Raw genomic sequence first — 27905 nt, 5'->3', positions numbered from 1 at the left:
CTTATGAAACAGGATACATCAAAGTATCTTCCGCAACAAACCACGCGTATCCTTCAACGTGACACGGTGTGCGTATAGCTGTCGAAATGTCAAGTGGTTATACTGCACGTTTATCAATTTACCCTTGTCACATTTGTTAGAGATCAGCGCTGTCTACGAACTGGCGTTTGATTATGTGTGCTAATGTTTTTTTCTCCCCAAAGAATCACCGTCCCTCGGCCGTTTCTGTGGGGACTCCCAAAAACGGCTCCTGCGCTCCACAGGCAGCAGTGTGCTAATCCATTTCAAGTCCGACGACCTGAACAGCGGCCGAGGTTTCGTCCTTGAATACGAAACTGTCCGTGCAGGGCTCCAGGTCAGTCATGATGGAGGTGAGCGATAGATTGGAAGCAGCGATTGTTATAATGCGAATGCATTAATAGGGTACGTTGGTGAGGCCAAACCGTAAACCTTCGAATTGCACGCGTATAAACTCACTGAACACATACAAATGTAGCTTAACTATTCAACAGGGTCAATAGCCACCTTTAGGTGACGAAAGCCCTAAAACGTCTCCCGATTTGTTGATTACTTGCTTGTGCTTCTGAATTGCAACCACGATACTCTTGAGTGTAATCGGAATTTTTCACTGTGCTCGACATTTCTATGTTTAACCCAAAAGAAGATTTCCTACAGCTGCTAGAGCTCAATTTTGAGCACAAGGTTGGCCTTACATGTTTGTCATATAAACAAATAGGCAACAAGCCCACAGTTCCGTTCGGCTCGACCATTCAATACTTGCGAAAAGAAATATAGTTTAAACTCTGTTCAAATGGGCTCTAGAAAAGTCCTGTACTCAAATAATTCAGTTTCTTAGTGCAGACAGGCAGGTTGGAAAAAGCAGGATATCTTCCTATACTTCTGGCTTCGGTTGCTTAAACTGTTTTGAAGAAGTCGAAACCACAGGGAAAATAAGGACAAATGAGTAAGAAAAATTATTTGCTCTACCTTACAAACTAAGATTTCTCACGAAGAAAAACAATGATAGAAAGGTAGGCATCGAGGTTCTTTTCAGTACTCATGAGCGGTAATCCGTCTGTGTAACCACGTGAGATAAGAGAGGAGTATCTGCACCACTGGGCATCAGTTTCGGCAGTCATTGCCAAGGCTGTAAATTTCTGGAATCAGGATGCTCGCCAGACTTCGAAAAAGAGTTCCGAGAACACTGCAGAATCTGCACTGGAGAAATTTGTAACCCTGAGTGCTGCTGTGTTGTCCTCGAGATGTGTCAGCGGGATAGTGCGAGTGACAGATACGGCGCATTTCCTTCCCTGTAAACCAATCATAGAACACCGGTGAATTTTGATGCGTTCAACGGAACGCTGTTTGTGATCGATAAGCGGCGCGCGATGTACCGTGTCCGTGCTGAATCTGCACTGCAGATTCTGCAGTTCTCATGACATTTCTTACAGATGGTTGATTATTTCTGTTTACATACTTTCACACCATACCCACCATTTGTGCATGCCAATCGCACTCTTTTCCTCTCTATCAATTTCAAACATTTAAAGTTTCCCTCCACTTGAAGCTTGCCTACGTCCCTGGAAACCGAGTACCACGTGACCCTATTTTGACGTCGCCATTACCGCTCTCGGCTATTTAAACGTCTGACTGACTCAATTGGCTTTAATTAATTACCTAGTTAACCCACATCAGCCAGATTGTTTTCCCAGCATTATGTTTTGGTCCTCTACCTAATGCAATTCTTTTTTTATATAACTCGTTTCGTTGTTTCGTTCGAAGGTAATTGCGATAACAATTCTGGTGACACGAAACTGCCGACATGCCTACTTAATGCTTACACATTAAAATACCACAGTGATAGGGAAACAGAGCAATAAGCTGATACGTTAGAAGCCGGTAACATATATTGCTTTTGAAGGATGAGTGTGTGTCCTGTTTTTCTCACAGAAAAAGAGTTAGCCTTTTCATAGTGGCCCAAACCTGGGCTCAGTATTGATACATTGTTGGCAACGTCAAGCCCTACATAGTGCCGGATGTTGCCACCACTGTACCAGTGCTGGCCCACAGTCTGCGCTGACTGGGGTTCTACACGAAACTTTAGCCTTTACCAAAACTGTTTAGGTGACATGTTGTTTTTCACACTAAGTTCTTCAGCCCCTGTTCTCTTCATTGCTGTTTTTCATGTTTGGTCGTATTGGTTACTGGTCCTGCATTAGTCATCAGTTTTTTTCCTCGTGTTCATCGTCATGTTTTTAGCAACTTTATTCTCCCTTCTCGGCGGTTTTGGGCTTGTTCCGGTGTATTTGGATTTGGCTTCTAGCTGTACAAGTTTATGCTTCTGCAAGGTATACCCAGAGTGGTTTGCGGGCGTCGGAAGACATCATAGTGTGGCCGTGATTTGATTTTGTTCTGCTTTTCTTTAGACACGCGCTTTCCTCCCCTTGCTTAACATTGCCCGAGTTGTGTGCTTTATATTTATTTTGGCTCTTGATGTTTCTTGTTAGCGAGTGCGGTGGTTAGTTGTTCTGACAGGGCGCCTCTTAAATACTGGTCTGCCTTCTTTTCGAAATCAATTTGTTAATTCAGCGCTTTGTCCTATCGCCCTTCTTGTTCTTCTGTTCCTGGTTTCGTGCGCTGGGCCCTGTAAGCATGGAAACAAAGCAATTGACCCAACAGAAAGAATTGCTCAACTACACAAAAGATGCACAGTTGCGGACATAAGTAGACGGAGCACACGTTTACGCTGAAATTACAATCACGCTTTCTGTATTGGACGTAAGAAAACAGTATTTGTCAAAGTGAAAGTGCACTGACATCTAGTACCAGTTTGCACATACCCCGAGTGCCAGTTTCAGTTATGCGACGCGTGAAAAGTTTAGAAGGAAATAGCGTGCTTTGTTTACTTTTGTCCGCACCCTTACAGTTTTCGATATCTTCGTAAGTTGTGTAGGAAGAGGTACAAAGGAGACGAAAGGTGCATATCATCATCATCATCATCATCATCATCATCATCATCATCATCATCATCATCATCATCATCATCATCATCATCAGCAGCAGCAGCAGCAGCAGCAGCAGCAGCAGCAGCAGCAGCAGCCTGATCATACTCACTGCAGGGCGAAGGCCTCTCCCATATTTCTCCACTTAACCCGGTTCTGTGCTAGCTGCAACCACTTGACCCCTGTGAACTTCTTAATCTCATCCGCCCACCTAACTTTCTGCCGCCCCCTGCTACGCTTTCCTTCCCTTGGAATCCAGTTTGTTACCCTCAGCGACCATCGGTTATCCTCTCTTCGCACTACATGTCCTGCCCATGCCCATTTCTTCTTCTTAATTTCTACTAGAATGTCGGTAACTTGAGTTATTTCTCTGACCCAGTCTGAACGCTTTCTATCTCTTAATGTTACCCCTACCATTTTTCGTTCCATAGCCCTCTGGGTTGTCCTCAACTTAAGTAGAACTCTCTTGGTTAGCCTCCACGTTTCAGCCCCATAGGTGAGTACAGGCAAGATGCAACTGTTGTATACTTTCCTCTTGAGCGATACCGGTAAGCTGCTAGTCATAATCTGCGGGTGCTTGCCAAAGGCGCTCCATCCCAATCTTATTCTTCTTGTTATTTCTTTTTCATGGTCCGGATCTGCGGTTACTACCTGTCCTAAGTAGACATATTCGCCTACTACTTCCAGTATTTCGCTACCTAATGTAAACTGCTGTTCTTTCCCGAGGCTGTTGAATATTACCTTAGTTTTCTGCATATTGATTTTCAAGCCTACCTTTCTACTTTTCCTATCAAGGTCATCAATCATTATTTGCAGTTCATCCCCCGAGTTGCTTAGCAAGGCAATGTCATCAGCAAATCGCAGATTACTGAGGTATTCTCCATCTACCCTTATCCTTGACTGCTCCCATTCCAAATCTGAATACTTCCTCTAAACAAGCTGTGAATAGGACTGGGGAGATTGTGTCCCCTTGCCTAACACCTTTCTTTATGGGAATTTTGTTACTTTCTTTATGCAGAACTATGGTTGCTGTGCAGCCACTATATATATATCTTCCAGCACTTTCACGTATGGCTCCTCTACCCCCTGATTTCGCAATGCCTGCATCACCGCCGAGGTCTCAACTGAGTCAAATGCTTTTTCGTAATCAATGAATGCTATGTATAAGGGCTGGTTATATTCCGAGCATTTTTCTATCACCCGATTGATGGTATGGATATGATCGATAGTAGAGTACCGTTTCCGAAACCCTGCTTGATCCTTTGCTTGATTGCAGTCTAAGGTTGTCCTGATTCTATTAGCGATTACCTTAGTAAATACCTTATACGTAACAGACAGTAAGCTGATTGGTCTGTAATTTTTAAGGTCCTTAGAGTCCCCTTTTTTTGTGAATGAGGATAATGTTTGCATTCTTCCATGGTTCCAGTACCGTCGATGACACCAGGCACTGCGTATACAGGGTGGCCAGTTTTTCTAGCACGATATCCCCTCCGTCCTTCAGCAAATCTGTAGTTATCTTATCCTCTCCTGCTGATTTCCCCCTTTTCATAGTTTCTAGTGCTTTCTTGAGTTCGTCCTTCGTCACTGGTGGAACGGCTGACTGTTTTTCCCTACCGCCAATCTCATTCCGGTCCTGACTATTTTGGCTACTGTAGAGATCTGTATAGAACTCCTCGGCTACTTTGACTATCTTTTCCATATTAGTGATGACGTTGCCCTCCTTGTCCCTTATCGCATACATCTGGTTTTTGCCTATGCCCAATTTCTTCTTTACCGCTTTAAGGCTTCCCCGTTCTTTACAGCATGCTCAATTTTCTCCATGTTATACTTCCTTATATCGGCCACCTTGCGCTTATTGATTAGCTTTGATATCTCGGCCAATTCGATCTGGTCTGTTGGATTGGAAGCTTTCAAGGTCCATATAGATGGATTTAAAGCTTCACTCGCAGGCGGTGCTACATTCCCATTCAGTCTACAACTAGGACCATGTGGCAAATCCTCGACAACTGCGTTATCACATTATCACAACTGCGTCATTATCACATTATCAGTTGTCATTATCACAACTGCATTGAGATAATGAAGAAACAGCTGGAAATTATCAAAGTAAAAGTTAACCTTGTTGAATAGTACACATTCAGTTGTGTGTGTAAACGCTAATTTTCACGTCCTCTGTGTAAGAACACTTCTGCTACCTTGTCCTGGTGAAGCCATATGGTGTATACAATGGTGCGATGGTGGTGGGAGAGAAGGGTGCAAGTGGCTATCCGAAGCAAAAGAAAACATATGTCTAGCAATAACTAAGCAACCCACATGACCTACAGCACACGACAAGGGTAACACTCTTCAAAAAGGTGGGCGAGATTCAATCTGATGCATTTCAGTCCTGCTAAGGTTTGGTTTATGGGATTAAATCTCAAAGCACCTCAAGCTATGAAACGCGCCGTTGTGGAGAGCTTGGGAAATTTCGAGCACCTGGGATTTTTTAACGTGCACTGACAACGTACAGTTTATAGCAGTCTTGCTTTTCGCCTCCATCGAAAAGCGGCCGCTGCGGTCGGGTTTCGATTCCGTATCCTTAGGCACAGTAGTTGAGCGCCATAAGCACGGCACGCCAAAGCGGGTCTAGTAGAATAAAGTTGTCTTCAATCAACGTTAACTCTATGGAGGAATAGTAAATAGCAGTAACAAGCATAGACCAGAAAGACGGGCGCAAACCAGGTGCTGCAGGTGTTTGCGTCCTTCACTCTTGTCCATGTTACAACGCTGTATTCCACCGTATGGTGAACCAAAAAGCCATGCCACAACGTACTGACTCTAAAATGTGGACTTCATACGTAGAGCCAGCATTCTATTTTCCAGGCAGCTGACGCGAACACAGAATGGAGAATGATAGAGCTGTGGACATCTAAAATAAACAACGTTACACAGAGGACGTGAAAATTAGCCGGTTCACAGGCGTACATAAGGCCCTGATTTGTTTGTGCGCACGAAAGGTGTGGAACCCTGACAACCACATATTTTATTTCGCATGCTGCAATTGTCACGGGGATTGTTGCAGTGTGGTCAAATAGAACAACGATGAGTAGACGAAAAGGAATAAAAAGTAACACAATGGCATTGCAAAAGTCATACACGAAAGAATTTGTACCGAAAATACATAAATTTACAAATGAAGCTAAACATCGAAAGTTATTATAATCATGCGGTAGAAAATATGTAAGCCAAGGATATCTAGCACTGAGATTGAGAGTGCAGGCTTAAAACTCCATGTTCGTCATCTGAAGAACAGTTTGAAGTGCCTAAGTCTCAAGTACGGAAACTTGTCGTTATGGTTTTGTTAAACCACATAAATATCTAATTTGTTTAGTGTCGATTACAATGAACACCAAGAAAAGGAGTACGGACGGGGGCGTCTTGGCGAAAAAGCCGCCACGCCAAAAAGTGCCGTACCGTGAGCCGGCAAAGTTCAGTTTCACAAGGAATGTTGGAAGGTTCATTGAGAAATTCACATTTTGGCCCATTCGTCTTGCTCCTGCGTTTGAAATGAGCTCAGAAACAGTTGTTATTCCGGATTTATTAAGAATAAACTATGCCAGTGCACCTTAATCCGCTGCACCTCTTTTACATTAACATTTTTTTTTGTTTTCAGAAAATCTGCAAGCACAAAATAAAAGCACACCCATCCGCGAGAGGTTGCAGGTTCCTGCCAATGAGCTTGTTCAAGAGATTTCTGCCGACGTCACAGTAGCAGTAGGCGACGAAAAAATGATCAAATGCATTCCCACCGTGCCTGAAGCCAGCATACAATGGTATGAGACATTTACCTCCGTGCAGTAATACCTCTACGCACAAATAAGATTCTAGGACTCCAAAAATATACTTCGTACAAGTTCCTAATAATCCCACAGTGAAAGATCTCTTCTGCACAGGCAGGCATGATACGGTTATATAGTTCAGCGGACATCGCGCGCCTCAAACACCTCAAAAACTCGACTATGGTCTTCAATGCATGCATACGTCGTTATCCTGCTATTGAAAAAACTAAATGCAGCTAACTGCCGATTACGTCCCGTCCTAGAGACGTGTCCCCTGTGAAGGGTGGCAGGGCAGGGACAATATTCATTCACTGCATGCATCGCACATGGAATACAACTGCTTTCGTTTGGTGCCGCGCTCCCAGGTTAAAGGACGAGGCACTGCTGAACGGCAGCACGCCCCTGACTGACCTGCATGTGGTGTCGGCTGGGATGTTGTGGATCCGACGTATGAACTCTGCCCTGGCAGGCAGGTATACCTGCATGGTTACCACAGAAGACAGACAGGCTCTGACCACTGCAGAGGTCACAATGACGGAAACGAAAGAACGCGGTGACTGCGATGTCTGTGAGTGAAATCGGTTAACTGAGGTTTCTCCGCTTTGCATGTTCAAGTGTCCGGTACGGCATTGAATTCACAGATTGATAAATCTTCTATTCGCGAGTTAACACATGCTATGTGGAGCCTTCGAGAGCAATTCTGCTTAAGAACTGTCATATAGCAAGGGCCTATGAAGGCAACCGTGTTCAATTTCAAAACAGAATTGCTTTATCAGTGGCTGGGTAGTCGGAAGCATAACACCTCCGGCATGTTACATTGACAAAAGTGAAATGATGATTGTTATTGTTCACACATAACGTATGAGATAACTCATCAATGCAATTCGCCCTCATTGATTTCACGAAAAATTTGGAGAATAGGGTCTTACTAAGTACCTGTCATTGCAAAGGTTAGTTAGTAATCGCTATTACATAACACGGAAGTATAGCGGCACGCTGTTACTGTTACCTTGCAGAGTAGCAAACAGAACGGGTGTTTGCTATTCTCAGCTTTACCCTGTCGTAGTTTGCATTAGAAACACCATATGGTTTATAGTAGTGCTGGAATAGTGCATGAGTGCCTACCACACTGTCTGTATTAGTCGATAGGTTATCTCATTAAGGAGGACACAGTGATGAGACCGTCCAACAAGTAGGCTGAGGTATGGATCAGCGAATGAAAAGTGGACGGACCAAATGACATGAATAAGACCCCCTGGCTCGCATTACGGTGTAAATTTGTCTTGTCGTTCCTTGAAAAGATTTGTAGGGAAACACTAATCGTCATGTCCGTTCTAGCAAATCTGTCCTTTGCTGTCTCATCGTACGTCTCAGATTTTCACAGAAGTCCCAAGGACCAAACACTTTTCTACGGAGAAATGGCTGTGATGCAGTGCGTGGCGCAGCCTCGTCAACGACCCTCGTCCGACGTGAAGATCAGTTGGTTGCGGAACGGCCAGCCCTTGACGACTGGCCGCCGTTACCGCGATCTGGGCAATGGCCTGGTGTACATCACTGATGTCATGCCCAAGGACTCTGCCGTGTACACGTGCGTGGCCACCGACCTCCGGAACAACTGCACCGTCCAGGAGTCGGCGCTGCTCAGGGTGCAGCCCAGGGTGAACATCGATGATGGTGAGTCCTATGCCACGGCACCAACTGTATGTTCGTTTCGGTGCACCACCAAAGACCAGCAACAGTTATGTCTTGCCCACTGACTGCTCAGAGAGCGAATACCAAGGGAAGGGGCGCAAATAGTGTATCCCGTTCTTGGCACGGAAGCGACGCACTTGTGGCTGAGTACCAGCCGGATTTGCAGAAGGTTTCGATTAAGGCGATTCAGTTCCCTCTTATTGAATTTAATTGGTTATTGATTTGCCAATACTGTACGGCTTTCTGAGCCTCTCAAGGGAGTCTTCACAAAAGAGGGACGGTGGGACAGTGCATGAAAAGTTTGAATAATTGCGTACAAAAAGCGGTGTCGCTGCAGGGGCAATCATAACTATAGAAAATATCCATATATTTATAACGCGAGGAAAGACTGGGCATTGCAAATTATACGCCGTTTGCAGCGGACACGACGAACAGCAGGTTACAAGAGTATTTTAAGATACCTTCGTTCCTTGTAAGCAGAGCTAGTTATCTGAACACTAAAGTATCTTGCTATTCACACTGCGGCCGTGTACATATGCTCACATTGCAGTTTGTGCAGAGCGTCTGAGGCTAACGAAGAAGTCATAGAATACTTGATTGTGTTGCAAAAGGTTAAAGTGATCTGCAACACTGTGTGTGGTTAGCTTTGGGCTATTTATAGGTCTACTATTGATCTAGGGGGATTGTTGCGTGCCAGGAGAGACGAAGGAACTACGACACACGCGGTCGCTATAAAGCTGCAGATTGATTTTCACGTTTTCGTAATATTTGGAATGCAATAAAAGTAAATATAGAACTCACTATTTGGTGCCCAGCAGTCCGTTCTCATCATTGTTTAGTCATGATGACCACTTCCTGGTTGTGTTGCCCAATAAGGAAAATAGCGAGGGTGGAAAACATTGCTGTATCTTTGATACACTTGGATACGGAACAATGAGTGAATTGGCTGCTCCTGTGATCCGGAAACATAGCCTCTTCTAATAAAGGACTAAACATACTCAACTGACGCTCATGGTCGAAAGGCTGAATTCGACCTTTCGCAAATTGCTTGGTTCCTACCTTAGCCTGCTAACTGTGTGTCCAGTGCGGCTTGGTTTTAAAACGCGTGCAGTGCCAGATTTTTGAGGCCACTGGGTCACTGATATTCCTCCATGTATGGGCGGAGAAATTGCATCCTCATCCAGGACGATTTCTGTGGAACATGTTCTCTACTATTTCCTATTTTGAGTAGAACGCCGCCATCAGAATGGGTTCTTGAGAACACAGTAAACTAGCGGCAAATTACTATAAACAGAAATCAAAGTTGAGCAGTTATACCGTAAAAGGCCTGAACTCTGCTCTGTGACTAGGTAAGCAAGTCTAGTTATACTTAAATGCACCGGGGTGAACGCGCCTCTTTCGGTTGGCGTTGAGACAATGGCACGATAGCAGCGCCAATAATCGCAAAAGGGTGAAAGGAAAATTTGTTGTTTGTTGCGTCCATATTGCTGTCAAGAATATTGAAATTAACGCGTGGTAAATATACAGCAGTTACGACGAATTTAGAATTCCATAAGAACCATAAGGCTGACGACGTGGATGGACAAAAAAAAAAAAAAACAAACAACGACGACAACACGGTGCTGTTCATTGCAGTTTGCGGAACTACTCCTACAGTGCGTCGTCCTACCTTATTGGAACCACCCAGGCAGGAGGGAAAGATTGTCGGCGGGAAGGACAGTGTGAAGGGAGCCCATCCTTGGCAGGTGGGTAGAAGATTTCTTGGCCTCCTACACTTCTACTACAATATTCGAAGATGTATTATTCTGCACTGCCGAGAAGCTGGGGCATGTCGTTCTCATAGCCCGGATTTTGCACAATGGACCCCTCATCACTCCACCTTTGCAGAATTGACCCTGCATAAGTTTAGCCTGACCAGCCAGAGAGAGATAACTTTCTTTTTTTTCGAGGGAGCATAATGCGTCTAGCATATCCTGTGCTGGGGTCAGAACGACAACGGATCTATCAGCTATTCATAGCCTACACAGTGTCGCCACGAGTCGTCACGTGTGGAACATCCTTGAATAAGGTCACGAGACTCACTACAGAGGTAGCACTGATGAGCCACAGCAAATAAAAATCTGCATGTTCATGACCGTTCAGTGCGCCTCGTGGTTTCTCAATTTATACTTTCGGCTCTGAACAGAAAGTTCACTGCACAGTTTGTTCCGACTCCTTCAACACTAGAATAAACCCTAGTGTTGTCAAAAACTGTATTCACTTTGGTAGTAGTGAAACAATAAATGTGTCGGTTTTTGTTATATTCGTAATTACCTCGCTACATATACGCTGCGCTTCCTTAGTTTGCGTGCCAATTACACTGGAAGTTTTGTGTATAGTAACGAGAAGTTAGGCCTGAGCTTCAACATAATTGCAGATTCACGCTCACAATAACTTATTAGCGTCGCTTGGGCCAAGCCTCCCAGTGCCACAGCTGATTATGGGCCCAGTATAGCTCTGGAGATCGGGCATACTGGGACGCGGCATACTGGCGCGCTCCGTACTGGTGGCACTGATATCATCGAGAAAAAAAGGCCTTGTTTAGAAATTAAAAACCGCTCAAGTTAGCCAAGTATATAAATAAAGCAGATAAACTAAAAAAAAAAAAAAACGTGAGGACAAGAAAAATTGCGATACCTGCAGATTAGTGCCCCCCACGAGTTTCGTAGCTTTAGGCGCTAACTACTACAACACACTGGGTACTAGAGTATTCATATATATTTTGAACTTTATATTCACTTGGATATTTTCAAATGGGTTGGTACTTCACGGCTGCCGCTATAACGATTACAACTTCTTGAGCACCGGAACTTGCTGCCTGCTCTCAAGACTTGTCGCTAATGCTCTGGATGTCTATGTATACATGTAAAACAATTTAGCATTTGAAGTTTCACGGTAATTTTTACGACGCCAGATGTTTGGTCATACTATGCTATCACACATAAACACGGAGCTCTGGGGCCAAATTTGAAGGAATAATGCGTAATGAAGCTTAGCAACCGACAAACGGAGGAGCGAGAAAACCATTTTACTGCTAGCTAAATCTTAGTTATATGTAAACACTTCAGGAATCGTTGCGATGACCGAGAGCTCGGCTGGTTCACACGCAGAGCAAAAAAGAGCACGAAAGAGGAGAAACACTTAACTGTATTGCACACTACAGGCGCAGTATGTTCCGTTTTCCTCACAAGGGCCCATCGCTCAGTATAGGCTATTCTTTCCCTTGTTTTATTTATTTTGTTCTCCTGCTTTTATTTGACCAGTTCGGGGTACGCTTGCTGATGCGTAGTCCTTATTTGGAGCCTGCGATTGAATCAACAGTGAATATTTTGTCGGTAATCACCGTGTTAGATTGTCGCCATGAAAAATTGTGGTGTTTGTGATGGTAGCTTACATCGCTAAGTTCGATTTTCAGTTGTCGTTGTTCGCCAGTTAGTGACGTGAGGATCAGAGCTGCGTCGATCGTGGCCGCTTAAGAAGAATAGACTCGCATCTAAACTTTCGAAACACGAAGAAACCGTCTTCGTTTTCTACTCAGGTGCGCAATAAGTTCCAAGAAAACTACGTTCATTGGGACAACATTTTTCTTTCGCACCATAAGTGTCGGCTCCCAGTTTTCGAATTTCCTACTACATACAAAATGATACTGGGAGCACTGCGGCCCTAGCCAAGCACAGAGCACTTCTCGTAGTAGCATGGGGGATAGCAGCAGCAAATCTCGCGTCAAAAACAAACCTCGGCGTTTTCTCAGTGTCTTCACGTCAATGCAACAGTGAGTTTCGAAGCCCGCCAGCTCAAGTGCAAACCCCAGTGCAAAAAACGTACTAACAAGGCCAAAGCCTTTCTAGGCATGGAGCGAAAATATATGCGTGTGAGCTCTGCGTCGCATCTGTGCGCTAATGTGTCACTCGCAAATAGGGGACATGTGAGGAGGGTGATTAAGGATGGAAACGATTCATAGTAATAGGTAATGAATAAAAGTTATAAGATAGATATCGATAGAGTTAATGACTAATAATGATGATTAACAATGACTAAAGTCACTTATAACGATCAATATGACGAACTACGACTTGCAATCACCACAACTGATCAGAAATGAGTAAAATGTTTAACGATGAGTGGTAATGACTGCAATGACTACGCGTGACTCATCATGACCGCTAGTGACTTAAACCACTAAGACAATTAAAGAAAAAATACTCTTCAGAAAAGAGCTGGGCGAGTTATTGGTAGCTTATGGTACCTTGATAGCACTGCAGAGTTCTTTGTGAAATACAAACTTCTTAAAAAGAACAAGCTTACAAATAGAAACTAGCAGTATATATACGAACCCTTATGAATGACAATAACGAGAACTTTGAAAGCACATACTTAGTAAATCCCACATCACACACAATAAATCCCACAGTTTCATGCTCCGACTTCCAGTGCCAATTATGCACCTTATGCATTAAATTCTAATTATTTTAAATTGCTGCCAAGAACGTCTTTTTTAGCGGCAGAAAATGCACCTGTTCAGAAATATAAGAAATCTGTACACAACGGGAAAATTCTGCAACAGACCTGAACTATGTATACGGACTAGCAATCCTGTTTCACGTTTTATGCACTTCTATCATAAATACTTTGGTTTTGCTTCATTTTAACACAATGCCATATATAGGCACGCTTGTTTAGATGATTTCATTTTATATATTTATTTCTTTACAATTCGCTTTTGCTACTGCCAATTGTGGGTGACGGTCTTTCAGAACAGGCCTCTGTAAGGCGTTTTCATGCGCCTTTTGCCTTTCTTCCTTGATTCATGTAGTGAATCAAAATCTCATCAATAAAAAAAAAACGACCTGTAAAAAACAACTTGCAATGACCACAACTGATTAGAAATGAGTAAAAATGCTTTGGTATAAAGGCTAATGACGACACTGACTAGACATGACTCATCATGACTGCGAGACGACTAACATGTCAAACGGCGAATTGAATCATCGCAATTGATTGGAAAGGAGTAAAAATGCTTACCGATGACAGGCAAAGGATAGGATAGGAAAGCTGTGCTTTTGCTGTTCTCCTCTTTAGAGACAACTAAGAGACGTTCATTTTTGTCTCCTGAAAGACGCTGGAGGGCGCTTAATTTTGCATTAGGGGGAGAAAGACCCATGAGGTAGCCGCATGTATATGCGCTTCCTATCTTCTTGATGAGCAACCGATGAGATATAACTAGAACACTACTTCTCTCGTAATCCGTAGTAGTGAAAGAATGAAATAGATTTATTAACGGCGCTCTCTGGTCGTTTGGCTCCACTGCTGGGCTTAAGCATTTCAACTGGAGACGTAATTTGTTGCTTTCGACAGCGACTTCCACAAACCAGTCTCACTGCACTGGCACGTAACGACGGGAGAACACCTAGACGGACAGCGAGAAATGCGGGGTTATTAGAGGCTTTGCACTGAGCGGAGACGTATCGGACCCTTCCCCTGCGCAGGTGTAGTAGCCGCGATGGACTCTCCCCCCCCCCCCCCCTGCCCTGTCAATGCGCATGCGCAGGAGGCGTCCAAACCGGTATTCGTCTATGCTAGTACTTCTCCGGCAAGCTAAATATCTATTGGTCCCAATTGGTCTATTGGTCGCCATGCACCGAAGAGGACCCAATAGGAAACAGGGTTTCATTCGTGCCAAAGGGTGGACGTACGTGCGGATCTTTGTGCCAAAATGATGATAGGAAGATCGAATAGCTGCATGTCTCGTGTACGCAAAGTAACGCCGTGCACATGGTTGCCTAAGGGCGGTAGGGTGCTGAGGACTCTCAGCTCAGGCCGAAGCCATAACTGTCTGCAACCACGAGTCCGCAGCGAAGCACCAGGAAGGCCAGCGCAGCTGCCTTTAGGAACGAAAATCCGCCCGTGTCGCGTTGATCCCTCAGCACGCGGTGATCTTTTTCACTGTCAGTCTCAAGGCGCCATCTGTGAGCACCGATATACTAGCTCCTTCGCAGTGTGGCCTAAGTGGACATAGCGTCCTCGTTACAACTTTCAGGCCTGGTGGCTTCTTTGTACACAAAATGAATAAAATTATTAATGATGTTACTTGAAACTCCAACTATAGGTGATGTTCTGGTCCGAGGACAACAGCAAACCGTTCTGCGGCGGCAGCCTGCTGAATAACCAGTGGGCTGTCACGGCGTCCCATTGTTTTAAATCCGGAGAAATCAGAATCGACAAAGTGGAAGTACGTCTCGGAAAGTACGATAGGACCGAGGATGAGCCGGAGCAGTTCGTCACAAGGGTTGCCGACGTGCACTTCCATCCGTGAGTGCGATCAGACAACACCATTTTGCCGTCATTTTTGTTGTTAGCGTTTTACCATTTAGCACGGTGTTTAGGAGGAGCTCCAGAGGACATATTGTTGCCAAAACTTATTGAGCAAGACCTTGATTCACAGAACGCACGAAAGCGCACTTTCTGACTCCAGAGATGATGAAGAGCGGTAAATAGATCTCAATACTACTGGAAAATATACCAAACAAAACGTGCACTAGAACGGTGAATGATTTGGAGTACACACAAAAATATCGCTTCTCAAGTCGTTGTTACGTATACTTAAAACAATGCCGGGCCTGGCGATCGTTATTCATCCGGCGGATATTACTTTCAAGCATAGCATTCGCACGGATGTACAACTGATAAGTTCTCTGAAAGTATTCAGATTTGTATTTTAAAAAGCTTTTGAGAGATAACGTGGTGCGGTGACTGCATGTGCGTAGCACAGCAAGCCGGACATTATGCATGCCATAGAATCTAATTACTATATGAGATTCACTGAAATTAACCAATCACTTTTTCCTTTTAGAGTTTTTCTCATCTCGGTAGCACAGCAAGGCAGACATTACGCATGTCATATAATCTAATCACAAGATGATAATTAATTAAAATTAACCAATTACATTTTTCCTTCTTGAAGTTTATCTACAACGCTTATGCGAAATTCAAGTGCGTCAATAGGAAGGGTGAGTCCATTGTTTAAATTTGCTTAATCGGCAATGTAGCCCAAGGTATCGAACGTCAAAAATTTGCGTGTGAAATTTCATTGAGTTAAAATTCGCGCATTGCACATTTATAGAGTAGCATTGCTTGTATTCTATTGCATTAATTACGGGTGTAGTTTGTGTATTTTGATCGCATCGAAGAAGTTTGTGTCAATTTGGCGACACTACAACCCACAGCGACGCCATTTTGTAGATCTGTAATGCGCGAGACACAAGTTCACGAGCTTTCAGATTTTGATGCACAATATTTCGAGCCACATTGCCCAATTAAAAATCAAAAAGAAGACTTCCCCTTGATGCCGACCGCCTACGAATTCGCAATGCAGTTTAGCCTTTTACAGTCGAAATTTAAAATTTAGTTGTGGTTTAACTCTGGTTAACCCTAGTTGAATTGTGATAGCAAAGGCGGAAGCTTCTTTTGCCTGCTACATTATTCTCCTATCACGCCCTATCAGTGTAAGGTGGTACATTATTGGGGACACTTAAGCTCATTCTTTTAGGGTATGACGCGAGAGCGTAATTTACCAGTCTTCTTCTTCTCCTCCTCCTCCTCTTCGGCTGTTCAAGGTCAAGCATGGCCTCCGCCGGGACCACGCGACGGCTAGAAACCTGGCGCAGTATTGCTATCGCAGTAAAAACGTTATTATTTATTGTAGCAAGTTAATCTTTCATCCCTCAAGCTACATATTACGTATATCGTCAGGCTTAATGTACAACACGCCTGCATGGACTACGTATCTCCCATATTTTTGAAAATACAAATGTTTAAAGTGTAAAAAATGCTTTCTGTAATGGTATATATATACTCACTACAGCAAAAAAAAAAAAAAAGAAACATGCTTTACTGGTAGTATAGTAAGCTGCCAAACAGTACTATTGGAAATTGAGTCAAGTTTACTACAGAAGAAGGACCTCCTGAGATTGTTCCCTTTTTTACTTTGTGCCCCTGTATCGAACCAGTCAAGCTCTGTGCGTTTGCGAATGTGTGTGCCTAGGGCTCCTTTTGAGATTGATGCCTTCGCAAGAACATACTTCATGAAACATGTAAGTTTGTTATTGGTTTTCAGAAAATGAAAGCAAATGGGCGGAACTGGTCATACTTCTCTGTGGACATCTGACGCAGGCTCTAAAGGAAGGGAGTAAGGCGAGTGCGAAAGAAGAGGAGAGCAAGAAGGGCAGTAGTAGAGGACTGTGGAACCATTTCGATCACATTGGTATATTTAGCGTGCGCTGACATCGCACAGCAGACAATATGTTTGATTGTGTGCACTTCTTTGTTCCTAGTTTTTTATCGCCGGCTTTCTAAACCTGTTCAAGGCGAGAGGAGGTCTCGCCATTATCTTTTAAAATATGACTTCGACACGTTATACACGAGCTTCACAACACGGATTATAGCAGCAGCGATTAGAAGCGTGCTGGTTGGTTATGACAGATACTATGCCCGGTTGGCGTAGCCACGTTGCAACAACTCTGAGTGCTCGTATAGGTAAGCGCAGCGTCATGGACAACTCGGGCCTCTGCAGTCGCTTCAATGGGTCTACGTTCGACAACGACATCGCTCTGGTGCAACTGGCGGACCGCGTGACGTTCACGGACTACATACTGCCCGCCTGTCTCGGTGAAGATTCAACCATTGAGCGGGACGTCTTCAGCTCGGGCACCACGCGCCTGGGCGTGGTGACCGGTTGGGGACAGCTCACCGAGAGCGGGGCCGCGCTGCCCCGATTCCTGCAGGAAATCGCGCTGCCGGTCGTGGACCGAGAGACCTGCAGGAACTCTACGACGTACTTTGTGAGTAGTTCTTTGGTTGTACAGTTGGGCACACCGTAAGACAACCGTTTTCCTTCTTGTCAGCACGACTAGCTTAACGTGGCCTCTGCTACGCAGGTCACGGATAACATGTTCTGCGCCGGCTACAGCCAAGATGTCGTCGGTGATGCCTGCCAGGGGGACAGTGGTGGTCCCTTTATGGTGCAGGAGAAGAATCGCTGGCACCTCGTTGGCATCGTCAGTTGGGGCGTCGGTTGTGGCCGCGGGGGCCACTACGGCTACTACACGAAAGTCAACAACTACCACGAATGGATAAAGGAAAATATCGTTTTCTAGCAAACAACTAGATTGTTACTGGAGCTTTCCCGGAGTTTGTGGGAGCTGTGCGAGGCGCACTCACAAAGCGTATTCCAAGTTCAGATAAATCCGGCAGTTTGAAGTTTTGGCCGCAGGTCATATTAAAGCGAGACGTGTTTGCAATCACAGTCCAGTCAGTCGGTCATGGAAGAAGTCGTTCTAGAAAGCAGAGACGATGTTATTACCATTATGCAGATGATCCATTTATCACCTTGGGAAACCGGTCACGAGGGTGGATGTACACGTAAACCCACAAAATTAAAAGGCAAACTTATAACAAAAAGCACAGGGTGAGGATGTGTAGTGAAACGAGCTTAATTTACTTAATCTCTCGGGATGGAGGTGAAATACAGGTAGGTGACATAGGAAGGGAGGTGGGGAGGGGGCTCAAGTCTTCAATAAAGACAGGATTGATATTTGTTACTCGTTAGTGAGAAATATATATTTCGTTGTTTAAAGCTTCAATTCACAACCTCGCGAATTCGCGACGTGAGGCAAGACGTCGCGCACTCACTACATGGAATTTGTGCACAAAGTTTGATGTAAACACGCTCTCAGTAACCAATGTTTTTTTTTTTGTCACATTTTCTGTGTCACCTTGAACGAACTGTGAAAATATAAGGGGCTATAAAGTGGCACCTTCAACAAGTAGCCGATAATTGCCGTTCTCTCATCTTTTTCACAAATGTTGCGTGGGAAACCGGGCGATACTTATTTGATGCAAAATAATTTATTGTCTCCAGGACGTCCAGTTTGTTCGAGGCCTTCAATTTTCTCTTTCTCACCACTCGGTCTATTAGAAACTGGCAATGTGTGGACTGCCTAATCAGTGACATGCCAATTTGTCAAATTCTTAAAGTAAGACACTCAATCTTCCCTCTAATACACTCCTTAACATAATGTTCACACAATTATTGGTTTCCTTCCGTCCTTCACAATTTGGGCATTAAAGGTTTAAGGAAATCTCGTTCGTCCTTATCCTTCAACGTCTTTACTTTTCATGAAGAATTGCACGATGAACCTGATTTTACTGCATCGCATTTCTAATATAATTAAGAAGAGATAAAATGCCACATATCGTTAGAATTGATAGCTAGACAAGAAAGGCAAACTACAAAAAGCTTGTGCTTTCTGCTACGCCACTTTTTGATACTTGTGTCTTTCATGACATGCATGACATCGGTCGTCGAAGATTGGTTACCATTGCTCGACAACCTATCACAATGAGCTGTGGTTGACGTGTGAAGACGAACGCAGGAACACTAATTCACTATTAGGTTTGTCATAATGTAATAAGTGTTCTATTCCTAGAACGGAGAATATGTTTCTTCCACTGCCTTCTCTCATTCGTTGGTTGCGTAAGTGACGTGTATCGTACTTTCTTAATTTCGGGTAATAACACAACTTACGGGAATGCATCGACAAAATGTAAGGAATCGTAAACGGCTATGATCGCGGCTTTAATGCATACCAGCTTGCTATGGTTCTACCATTGATCAGGCTGAACTGAACATATAATTCAACGTTTAGGTGCATCAGAAGTACTATTAAAAAAGTGAATATTATTACGGAACGTTCCCAAGCGGCAGGAGTCTCACTTCAAAGTCAGGAACACCTCTGGAACACCAGTGCACAGCAACAGAACAGCTTCAGCTTCAGCGTCGTCGTAGTTCGACACACCTCTAAAAATATCCTTGCCATCGTCCGACGCCATGGCTATGCACACCGTAACAATATTGCAAAACGTTGTCGCGTGAAGAATCTTGGCTATGAAAGTAATCTGCTGGATGTAAAATTATGTTTTTGTCTGCACCTTTCCAAGATCCGGACGAAAGAAAAGACAGTTTTTCACTGCTCTACCTGGAGACTGCAACTTCACCAAAGTGCATAAAGATTTGGATGTCACTGATATCTTTTATCACATGTAATTGTAGTGATTGTACACATGCTGCTGTATCATACGCGCAATACACGTTTCAACAGAGGCGAAGCGGAGTGGCATCCGTGTGCTGCGCGATGTCAGTGCACGTTAAAGAACCCCAGGTGGTCGAAATTTCCGGTGCCCTGAACTACGGCGTCTCTCATAACCTGAGTTGTTTTGGAACGTTAAACCCAACAAACCAAACCAAACATTTTCTAGGCCCTTCTTCACCACGCTTAGAACAACGAGCCTTTGTGGCCTATATGTAGCGTGCTTGTTCGGATCGCAGCTGGCCTTAGTTACCAATCACCAATGTCTGTATCACTGTATTTTTTAATAAGATAATTATATTTTTTGAATTTCTCCTTTATTGTAATCTCCCCTGATTTAATAATAACATTAATAATAGTAGTAATAATAGGTTCACAGGAAAGGAAAAACACAGTATCTGTCACATTCGTTCCGTCGATGTCTGAACCACGCCATAATAAAAGGAAGGAAGGTGGGAGTGAAAGCTGAAAAAGAGAAAGAGGTATGGAGTGGAGGCTGTGGAATAATATCTACCACCTGAGGATTTTCAACATGTGTAACATCGCACAACACACAGACCAACAGACGCCTGCGTTGATTTCTCGACTTATAATTAGGATACTGGGGCGTCTTATTCAGAACAATCGGAAAACACCGACACTTTAGCTAAACTCACGGCCACTGTCTCGCAGACCATTCGTCTCATTTGGCACATTACCAACAAACATAGGGGTATGCGGGAGGCTGACGTAGGACGTCTGGCCCAGGCATTTGTTATCAGTCGCCAACATATGACTGTCGTATTAGACAGGCATATAAGGCGGCTCTTCACCTCCCTCACTGGACCACCCCCCCCCCCCCCCCCTTCAAGTTACAAATCAGATAAGCGCTATCATAATATCGTTCTCTGAAGACAAAAGAACGATCCGCAACCGCTCTAATTACTAGGGGTGCGTATTCAGCGCTTCTTCGAAACCGAATCGGTACTAATAGTTTTGTAAAAGTAAAGGCGCAAACACGAGCTGAATTGTGTAGGAAGCGAATCGAATATGAATGAAATGTTCTAACGTGAAGTGGAGTAAGGAAAATGATATTGACGCGGAACTGCAAGCTGCTGTGAAATTATAAATAATGCATTTAGAGCTGTAGCCATTAATAAACATCCCGGCGAAATCAACTTGGAGACATGCAAAATAGAGTCAAGGTATGAATACTAGAGAGAATCGCCTAGTTGATGAGAGAGATTCGAGAGTCTGCGCCATGGCCTCCTATATTGTGTATGACAGGCTCTGGCAAACCAAGCTAAATCATTTCGTGTTACTATGTCTCCAAATAAATATGGGCGAGCATTACGAATGCGGTCCTACGAATGAACTACATCGTACCACTGAGCTCCGATATTCACATCGGGAGAGAGAGAAAGGCGAAAACAGAGGGAGTGAATAAATTTTAATCGGTTCACGGAATTTCATGGATGGTTTTCCTTTCTCCAGGATTCCACTGGCTTGTGCTGCTCCCCGGGCACTGGTGAGCAGCCTGCGCTGCTCAGATAGACTCGTGTGGCCCAGCTACGCCTTCTACTTCCTTTCGCATAGTGCTCGAGTTTTATACTAAAACAATAATCATGAATGGAAACCACTAACGGTCAAAATCTCAAAAGCATGCGGAGTTATGCATAAATTTAGGCATTTCTTGGCTCAGAATATAAAAGTACTAATATATAACTCAATTTCCACTAGACATGTAACCTACGCCCATTTGACATGGGGAACCACAACAAAAGCGAATACAAGCAAGATATAAATGTTGTAGTAGAAAGTCCTTCGTGCTACAGCTAACATTCCATATGACCCTCATGTAAAACATCTATTTGCCGAACTTAGAAATGTGCGGGAAAACGGCTCTATGAATACATGCTTGTGTTTCAGTATTTAACAGAAATAAAGGCACATGCCAGAACATTGCGAGAGACGGCAAACCTAAAACCTAAAGTAAAGACAAGATCACTTTGTCATATACCGCCCTGGTACACCCCAGCAAGCCGCACGAAATTTGTATAGCGAAGAATTGAACATCAGCTACCTCATATTCTGAACAAAAAACAATCCTCAGATATCCATCCTCATCCTCTTACAGCGACAAAATGCAGAGTAGTGCTTTTAATACCAAATATCTGGTTTTCATTTTGCCGTGCAATTCCTCACGTTATGCTGCATTTATGTCGCGATGCCAATTACGATGGAGGAAAGTGCCCGCGCACGCACGCACGCACGCACGCACACACACACACACACGCACGCACACACGCACACACACACACACACACACGCATGCACACGCACGCACGTACACACACGCGCACACGCGCACACACACGCGCACACACACACACACACACACACACACACACACACACACACACACACACACACACACACACACACACACACACACACACACACACACACACACACACACACACACACACACACACACACACACACACACACACACACACACACACACACACACACACACACACACACACACACACACACACACACACACACACACACACACACACACACACACACACACACACACACACACACACACACACACACACACACACACACACACACACACACACACACACACACACACACACACACACACACACACACACACACACACACACACACACACACACACACACACACACACACACACACACACACACACACACACACACACACACACACACACACACACACACACACACACACACACACACACACACACACACACACACACACACACACACACACACACACACACACACACACACACACACACACACACACACACACACACACACACACACACACACACACACACACACACACACACACACACACACACACACACACACACACACACACACACACACACACACACACACACACACACACACACACACACACACACACACACACACACACACACACACACACACACACACACACACACACACACACACACACACACACACACATTATAAGAATCAGAGAATGGTGAATGTCTGTATTACCCTCATAATTTTATGATGACATTTCTTATTCCTTCTGTATGTCCCTAACTTGCTTTTATTTTTCAAATTTTAACCACAGAATGCTTTGCCGCTGCGGATGATGTTTTTGACGGGGACGCGGGGCGGTTTCTGTCAAGCTGATATTTTTGTTGGCTGTTTTGTCGCGCTACAAGTACCACGGTGTGGTGCTGAACGAAAAAAAGAAATTGAAAATTTAAATGTGAGATTGAATAATAGCACTTTGAAATTCCATATCGCATGAATGATGTCGGAGACTTCTCCGCATGCGATGCATGTTTTATTTTGAGTTTGAAACCGCACTATGTGATTAGTTTAGCCAGACTTCTGGAATGACTAGTTCAGTGAAGCGAGTAGAAGTATAATCGATTCCATACTGGAAAGTTTCGGAAACTGGCCCACTCTTGTAAAGAGTGGGCCAGTTGAACGGTAAGTTGAAGAAATTGGAACGTGAAAACGTGGTTCAGTCTGAAGAATGTTTTGGGGAGTAGTTTCTCCACCGAGCATTGTGAAGTTTCACGAAGAGATTTGGAGATAGTTCTTGGTGGTGCAATCATCAAAAAATCGAAAGGAAGTAGTCGCACTGCGACCACAGGTAGAGTTCGAAGAAAGAAGTTCACTATGCCACCTTGCAACAAAGGCTATGCAACAAAGACTATAAAACACCCATCTGGTGCTGCGTGGCGTAAGCGTGACGTCACGTCCGGGGTGTATATTTACTTATTCATTCGGGAAAACTGTCAATCCTGATTGGCATTATTACAGGAGTGGGAACATCCAAATGTACATCAAACACAGGTGGCACCGCCTGTGCATGGCTGCAGACATCACCACAGCAAGCACCGTGGTGGTAATTAAAAAAAATCAGTATCCACTGGGAATCGAAACTCCATCTCTCCAATCCTCAGCCGAGCGTGCAAACTGTTACTCTGAGCTGGGCTTATGAGAAACGGATATTAATCCTTGCCTAGCGTGAGGATGATAGAGGCGATTGCAATGGCGATGCAGTTAGTGCAGGGGTGATAACACTTCAATTAGTGATAATAATGGTAGTAGTGCGGTGACAATGACGGGGAATTTAGTTGATGAAATGGCACTAGATAGCGTACTGATGATGAAAATGATGATGAGTAAGGAGCAACATGATCGTGCCTGGCGAACATTTCGCTTCGTCTAGGTTTAGCAGGATTGCACCCCCGTAATAGTTTTTTCATTCGTAGCCATGCAGCTGGTGTAAAAAGAAAAAGCTCTTGCCTTTGCCCCAGTGTGCTTAATGAAGCCGTAGGTACTGCACCGCTGCACGGTACTAGGAGAGCAGAGCACAAGCAGATTATAAGCCCTCATAATACATGAGTGGGTGGGACACCGGTGCGTAGGGGCCCGAATACGCGACCTCGCAAAAGGACGGAGTAAAACGTTCTGGACAAGCCACAACATGTAGGCGCAAAGGACACAAACAAAAGGACTGCCCTCATCGAAAGAAAAGATTGAATTCGTTTCACCGACCGGTTCATTTGTCTTCGCTGGCTTGGGGCGCGATGAATACTTTCCTGGAGGAAGATAGCGTCTGCTGCCAAGTGGTGTATACCGGCAGCATGTATGTCACGGTGAAAGGCGGTTAAAACATTTGAGTGGTCGTTTTTAGAACATTAATATTTGGTTTGGTATATGCGGTTTAACGTCCTAAAGCGACTCAGGCTATGAGAGAGGCTTTAGCGAAGGGCTCCGGAAACAATGTCCGGGGTTCTTTAACGGGCACCGATATCGTAGAGGAAATGGACCCATTGCTTTGCGCCTCCGTCGAAAGGTGGCCGAGGCTGCCGGGATTTGCTTCCTCTTACTTTTTATCAGCATTCAAGTGCGCTAACCGATGAACCACAGCGGCTCATTTAGAGCATTTTAATGAGAAAAAAAGAGACGGCAAGTGGGCGAAAATATGGCAAAAGAAAGGAGCCACGCACAATCACTTCGGTAAAATTTATTGCGTACAAAGGTTAAGTAATAGAGCACGACCTACTTGAGAATGACAGATTTTGGAAATAGTAAGGATGAAAAATGTAAAAACGAACAAAAAAATATCGCATGAGCCAGCCGCAAAGCGGGGATACAATGAAATAAATTTATAATCAATGTTTTCAGTATTCCTGCCATCAATCAATCAATCAATCAATCAATCAATCAATCAATCAATCAATCAATCAATCAATCAATCAATCAATCAATCAATCAATCAATCAATCAATCAATCAATCAATCAATTACTCAAACAATCAATCAATCAAACCAATTCTACATACACAAAGGACATCTGCGTATAGAAGACCATGAAATGGTTGGCTGGCTTACAATTCGAGGCCTCTTCTACCATATTCAAGACTACAGAACTTCAGACTTTAAGAATGTCGCAATATTCGCCGCAACGTTTCCTTTATCACGGCTGCCGAATTTCACGCCTATTCCAACGTAACTTTTCTGGGAATTTTTTAGAACGTCGCGGAAGAAATTTCATTTTCCTATGTTGCGTTTCACCACTTTATCACGCTTTCTGTCTTTGCTCGAGTGCCCAGTTCTTCTGCATTAACACTGAGGCTAAGTTCCTGAACTGGCCAGTTGAGGGGATTGGCGTGCGCAGAGCACGGTTTTTGACATTCGGAAATTACTTAACTAACACACAAGGCCAGAATAGCTAGCATATGGCTGGCGGCAGATAATCGAATGAAAAGGGAGGGATAACGGGACAAAGCTGGCCACTTACGAGAAAAAGAGTTAAAGTAACTTAAAATTCGAGATTCTATCTTCCAAATGATAAAAAAAAATGCAAATTAAGGAAACTTGAATGCTATCCAAAGGAGCCAAGTTCATTTATACATTTGTGGGGCATGCGACTTAAGCAAAACAAACAAATAAAACCTACTTTGATTATGTCCTAACTAAAAAGCTCATTGGATTAAAGTGTTTCACCGCATGCTGCGAAGTAGTAAACCACATAACCTTGCTATGTGATTCCAGAAAGTGCTGAACAAAGCAGGTTTAAGTTAGAGAACCCACGCCATTTCTGGCGACGCCGACGAGCAGAAAGAAAAACAAATAATGCCTTTTCTGGCTCCTTTTCGGCTGCCTTTAGCAACGTTCACTGCAGTAAGTGAGTTAGAGGAGGGAGGGGGAAAGGGGTCTTTAGATATCGCATAAGAACATGACCGCACCGCAAAAGGACCTGCCCCATGCCAAGGACGGTGCCCTATCGCGGAGATCGAGTGAAAGGCTTATAGGTTTCCTTAGAGTTGTTGCCGCAGTCGTTTGCGTTTAATCTGAATAAACTTAGCATGACTCATAGATAGCCGCTCATTTGCACTTGTTAATCCCAAGTATGCAGAAAATAAACAGCGGAAGACCACGCCCGTTTCCAAATCGATCTGTTTTCTTTTCTTCAATTTATATATATATTTTTTTTGCACTGACACCGAACTTACGAGGCCTATGCACTGGATACGTTCTTGATGCTTGCGCTGCTTTATTTTTGCCGATCGATAATTTCTTCATGAATCAAAACCGCTTGGTCAATAACACCTCCAAAACGTTTGTTGGTACCGTTCCTAGACAAAATTCGGGTTTTGACGAGACCTGAAATTTCCGGTGGCATTTCTAGAAAACTTTTGTCTGTTTCCGCCTTCAGGTTACTGATCATTTTGTGCCATCACATCATAGGCGTTCACCTTTTTTTGATGAGGTTGTTTATTCCTTCACGGCATAAGAGCAATTCTTAAAAGAAAACAAAATGGCGTTTATTAAATGAATTTGAGAAGGTTGGCCGATCTAACGAATGCCGGGGGGTAGTGATAGTACATATACGCTTAAGCAACATTTGAGGATGGGTTGTTACTTGGGAGACCCGCTGCTGCCAGGTGCCTAATTCTTGTTCGGTTCCGCGTCTGCGAAACCCACAAGTAGTGAACATTCTTCTTCGCATTTTGGCAGTTGCAGACAGGCCTCCTTGGGTGGGTTTATCAGCGTGGAAAATGAGGCGATGTCGAGTGATAGCACCAGTGAGGGCAACTCCAAACCTCATACTCGGGCTTCCTCGTTGCAACCTCGACTCACCAGTCATTATACACCGTTCGCTTGTCATTCCGAAGGCTTCCGTATACATGCTGTCCACCTAGCACCGCGCGAATACCTCGGTGTCGACAAGTGTACTATGTACGCACGAGAAACCACTGCTATCGGAGGCTGACGCTTGACTGTGTTCACCACGTTGCCGCGTACTTACACCGACCCTTGCACAACCCATCTTCAGTACCTATGGATGGATGGAAGGCAATGTGGTGGCGTGGCAGAAACAGTGGCTAAAAAAGTTATCTGTCAGCTTGCCAATTTTGATTCGAGGAAATAGACCGGAAGTTGCCAATGACCGTCAGTCGCTTTCCTGGCTTTGGAATGGTCATGACAGTGGCCGATTTCAAGATCTCAGATGCACAGCCGTCTAGCTATACTCTGTTGACAGGGCCGGTAAGTTGGGGGGGGGGGGGGGGGGGGGGGGGGGAGAGGTACAGTTTTACTCGAGTTTTTGCACACATCGTATGAATAGCGTCCTGATCTGGCAATGTCTTCAGTTTTGCCTCATCTATTGCTGCAAAAAACTCTTGCATTGTTGAAGGATTTGCTATACCTTCGACGTCAGAGTCTGACGGTAGTCTACGCTTGCTGGAATCTCTGGAGAATTAGAAATGGTGACTGAGGGAATCAGCACATTACACTTTAGAATGAAGCCTTGCTGGTCTTCTGGCGAAATCGTAAGGATACAAACCAGTTGCGAATTAAGCATGCGGTGGTCGCGGCATCGAGGCGGCCGCGACCAGTTCCTTTCCACAGGAGGTCCGGTAGAAGTGTGGATTTCCTGACTTGATTAAAAACTGCTCAATCTACGCATGGCACAGCTTTATTGATAGGTGACGTTCATACCTGCGAGCGTTATCAGTTATAAGGTTCACCCTTGTGCGTTCCTGGGGTGATGCAGGGTCACGTGAAGCTGGCAGCTCAGTCGCATAATCCAGGCGAAGTAACGGTTAGACTGCATTGCCCCCCCCCCCCCCCCCCTACTTGTCTCTTAAATAATCCCGAAAT

The 27905-nt window shown here is 44.3% G+C and overlaps 1 protein-coding gene across 1 annotated transcript in view; it reads left to right on the top strand.

Annotated features, from left to right (window-relative positions):
- The window catches only part of LOC146189138 (mannan-binding lectin serine protease 1-like), a 36749-nt gene extending 18087 nt beyond the window's left edge, over positions 1-18662 (top strand). The window contains exons 6-13 of the mRNA XM_084604050.1: positions 204-371; positions 6655-6814; positions 7186-7388; positions 8195-8494; positions 10148-10257; positions 14658-14860; positions 17121-17388; positions 17485-18662. Of these exons, the coding sequence (XP_084460176.1) occupies positions 204-371; positions 6655-6814; positions 7186-7388; positions 8195-8494; positions 10148-10257; positions 14658-14860; positions 17121-17388; positions 17485-17703 (1631 nt within the window). The 3' untranslated portion in view covers positions 17704-18662. The remainder of the gene's footprint in view (positions 1-203; positions 372-6654; positions 6815-7185; positions 7389-8194; positions 8495-10147; positions 10258-14657; positions 14861-17120; positions 17389-17484) is intronic.
- The last annotated feature ends 9243 nt before the right edge of the window (positions 18663-27905 follow it).

The sequence above is a fragment of the Amblyomma maculatum genome, chromosome 5 (assembly GCF_055883805.1).
Source record: "Amblyomma maculatum isolate TAMU_Amacu chromosome 5, ASM5588380v1, whole genome shotgun sequence".
Lineage (NCBI taxonomy): Eukaryota > Metazoa > Arthropoda > Arachnida > Ixodida > Ixodidae > Amblyomma > Amblyomma maculatum.
Note: the sequence above shows the minus strand (reverse complement) of the source record. Positions and strands in the feature narration are given on the sequence as shown.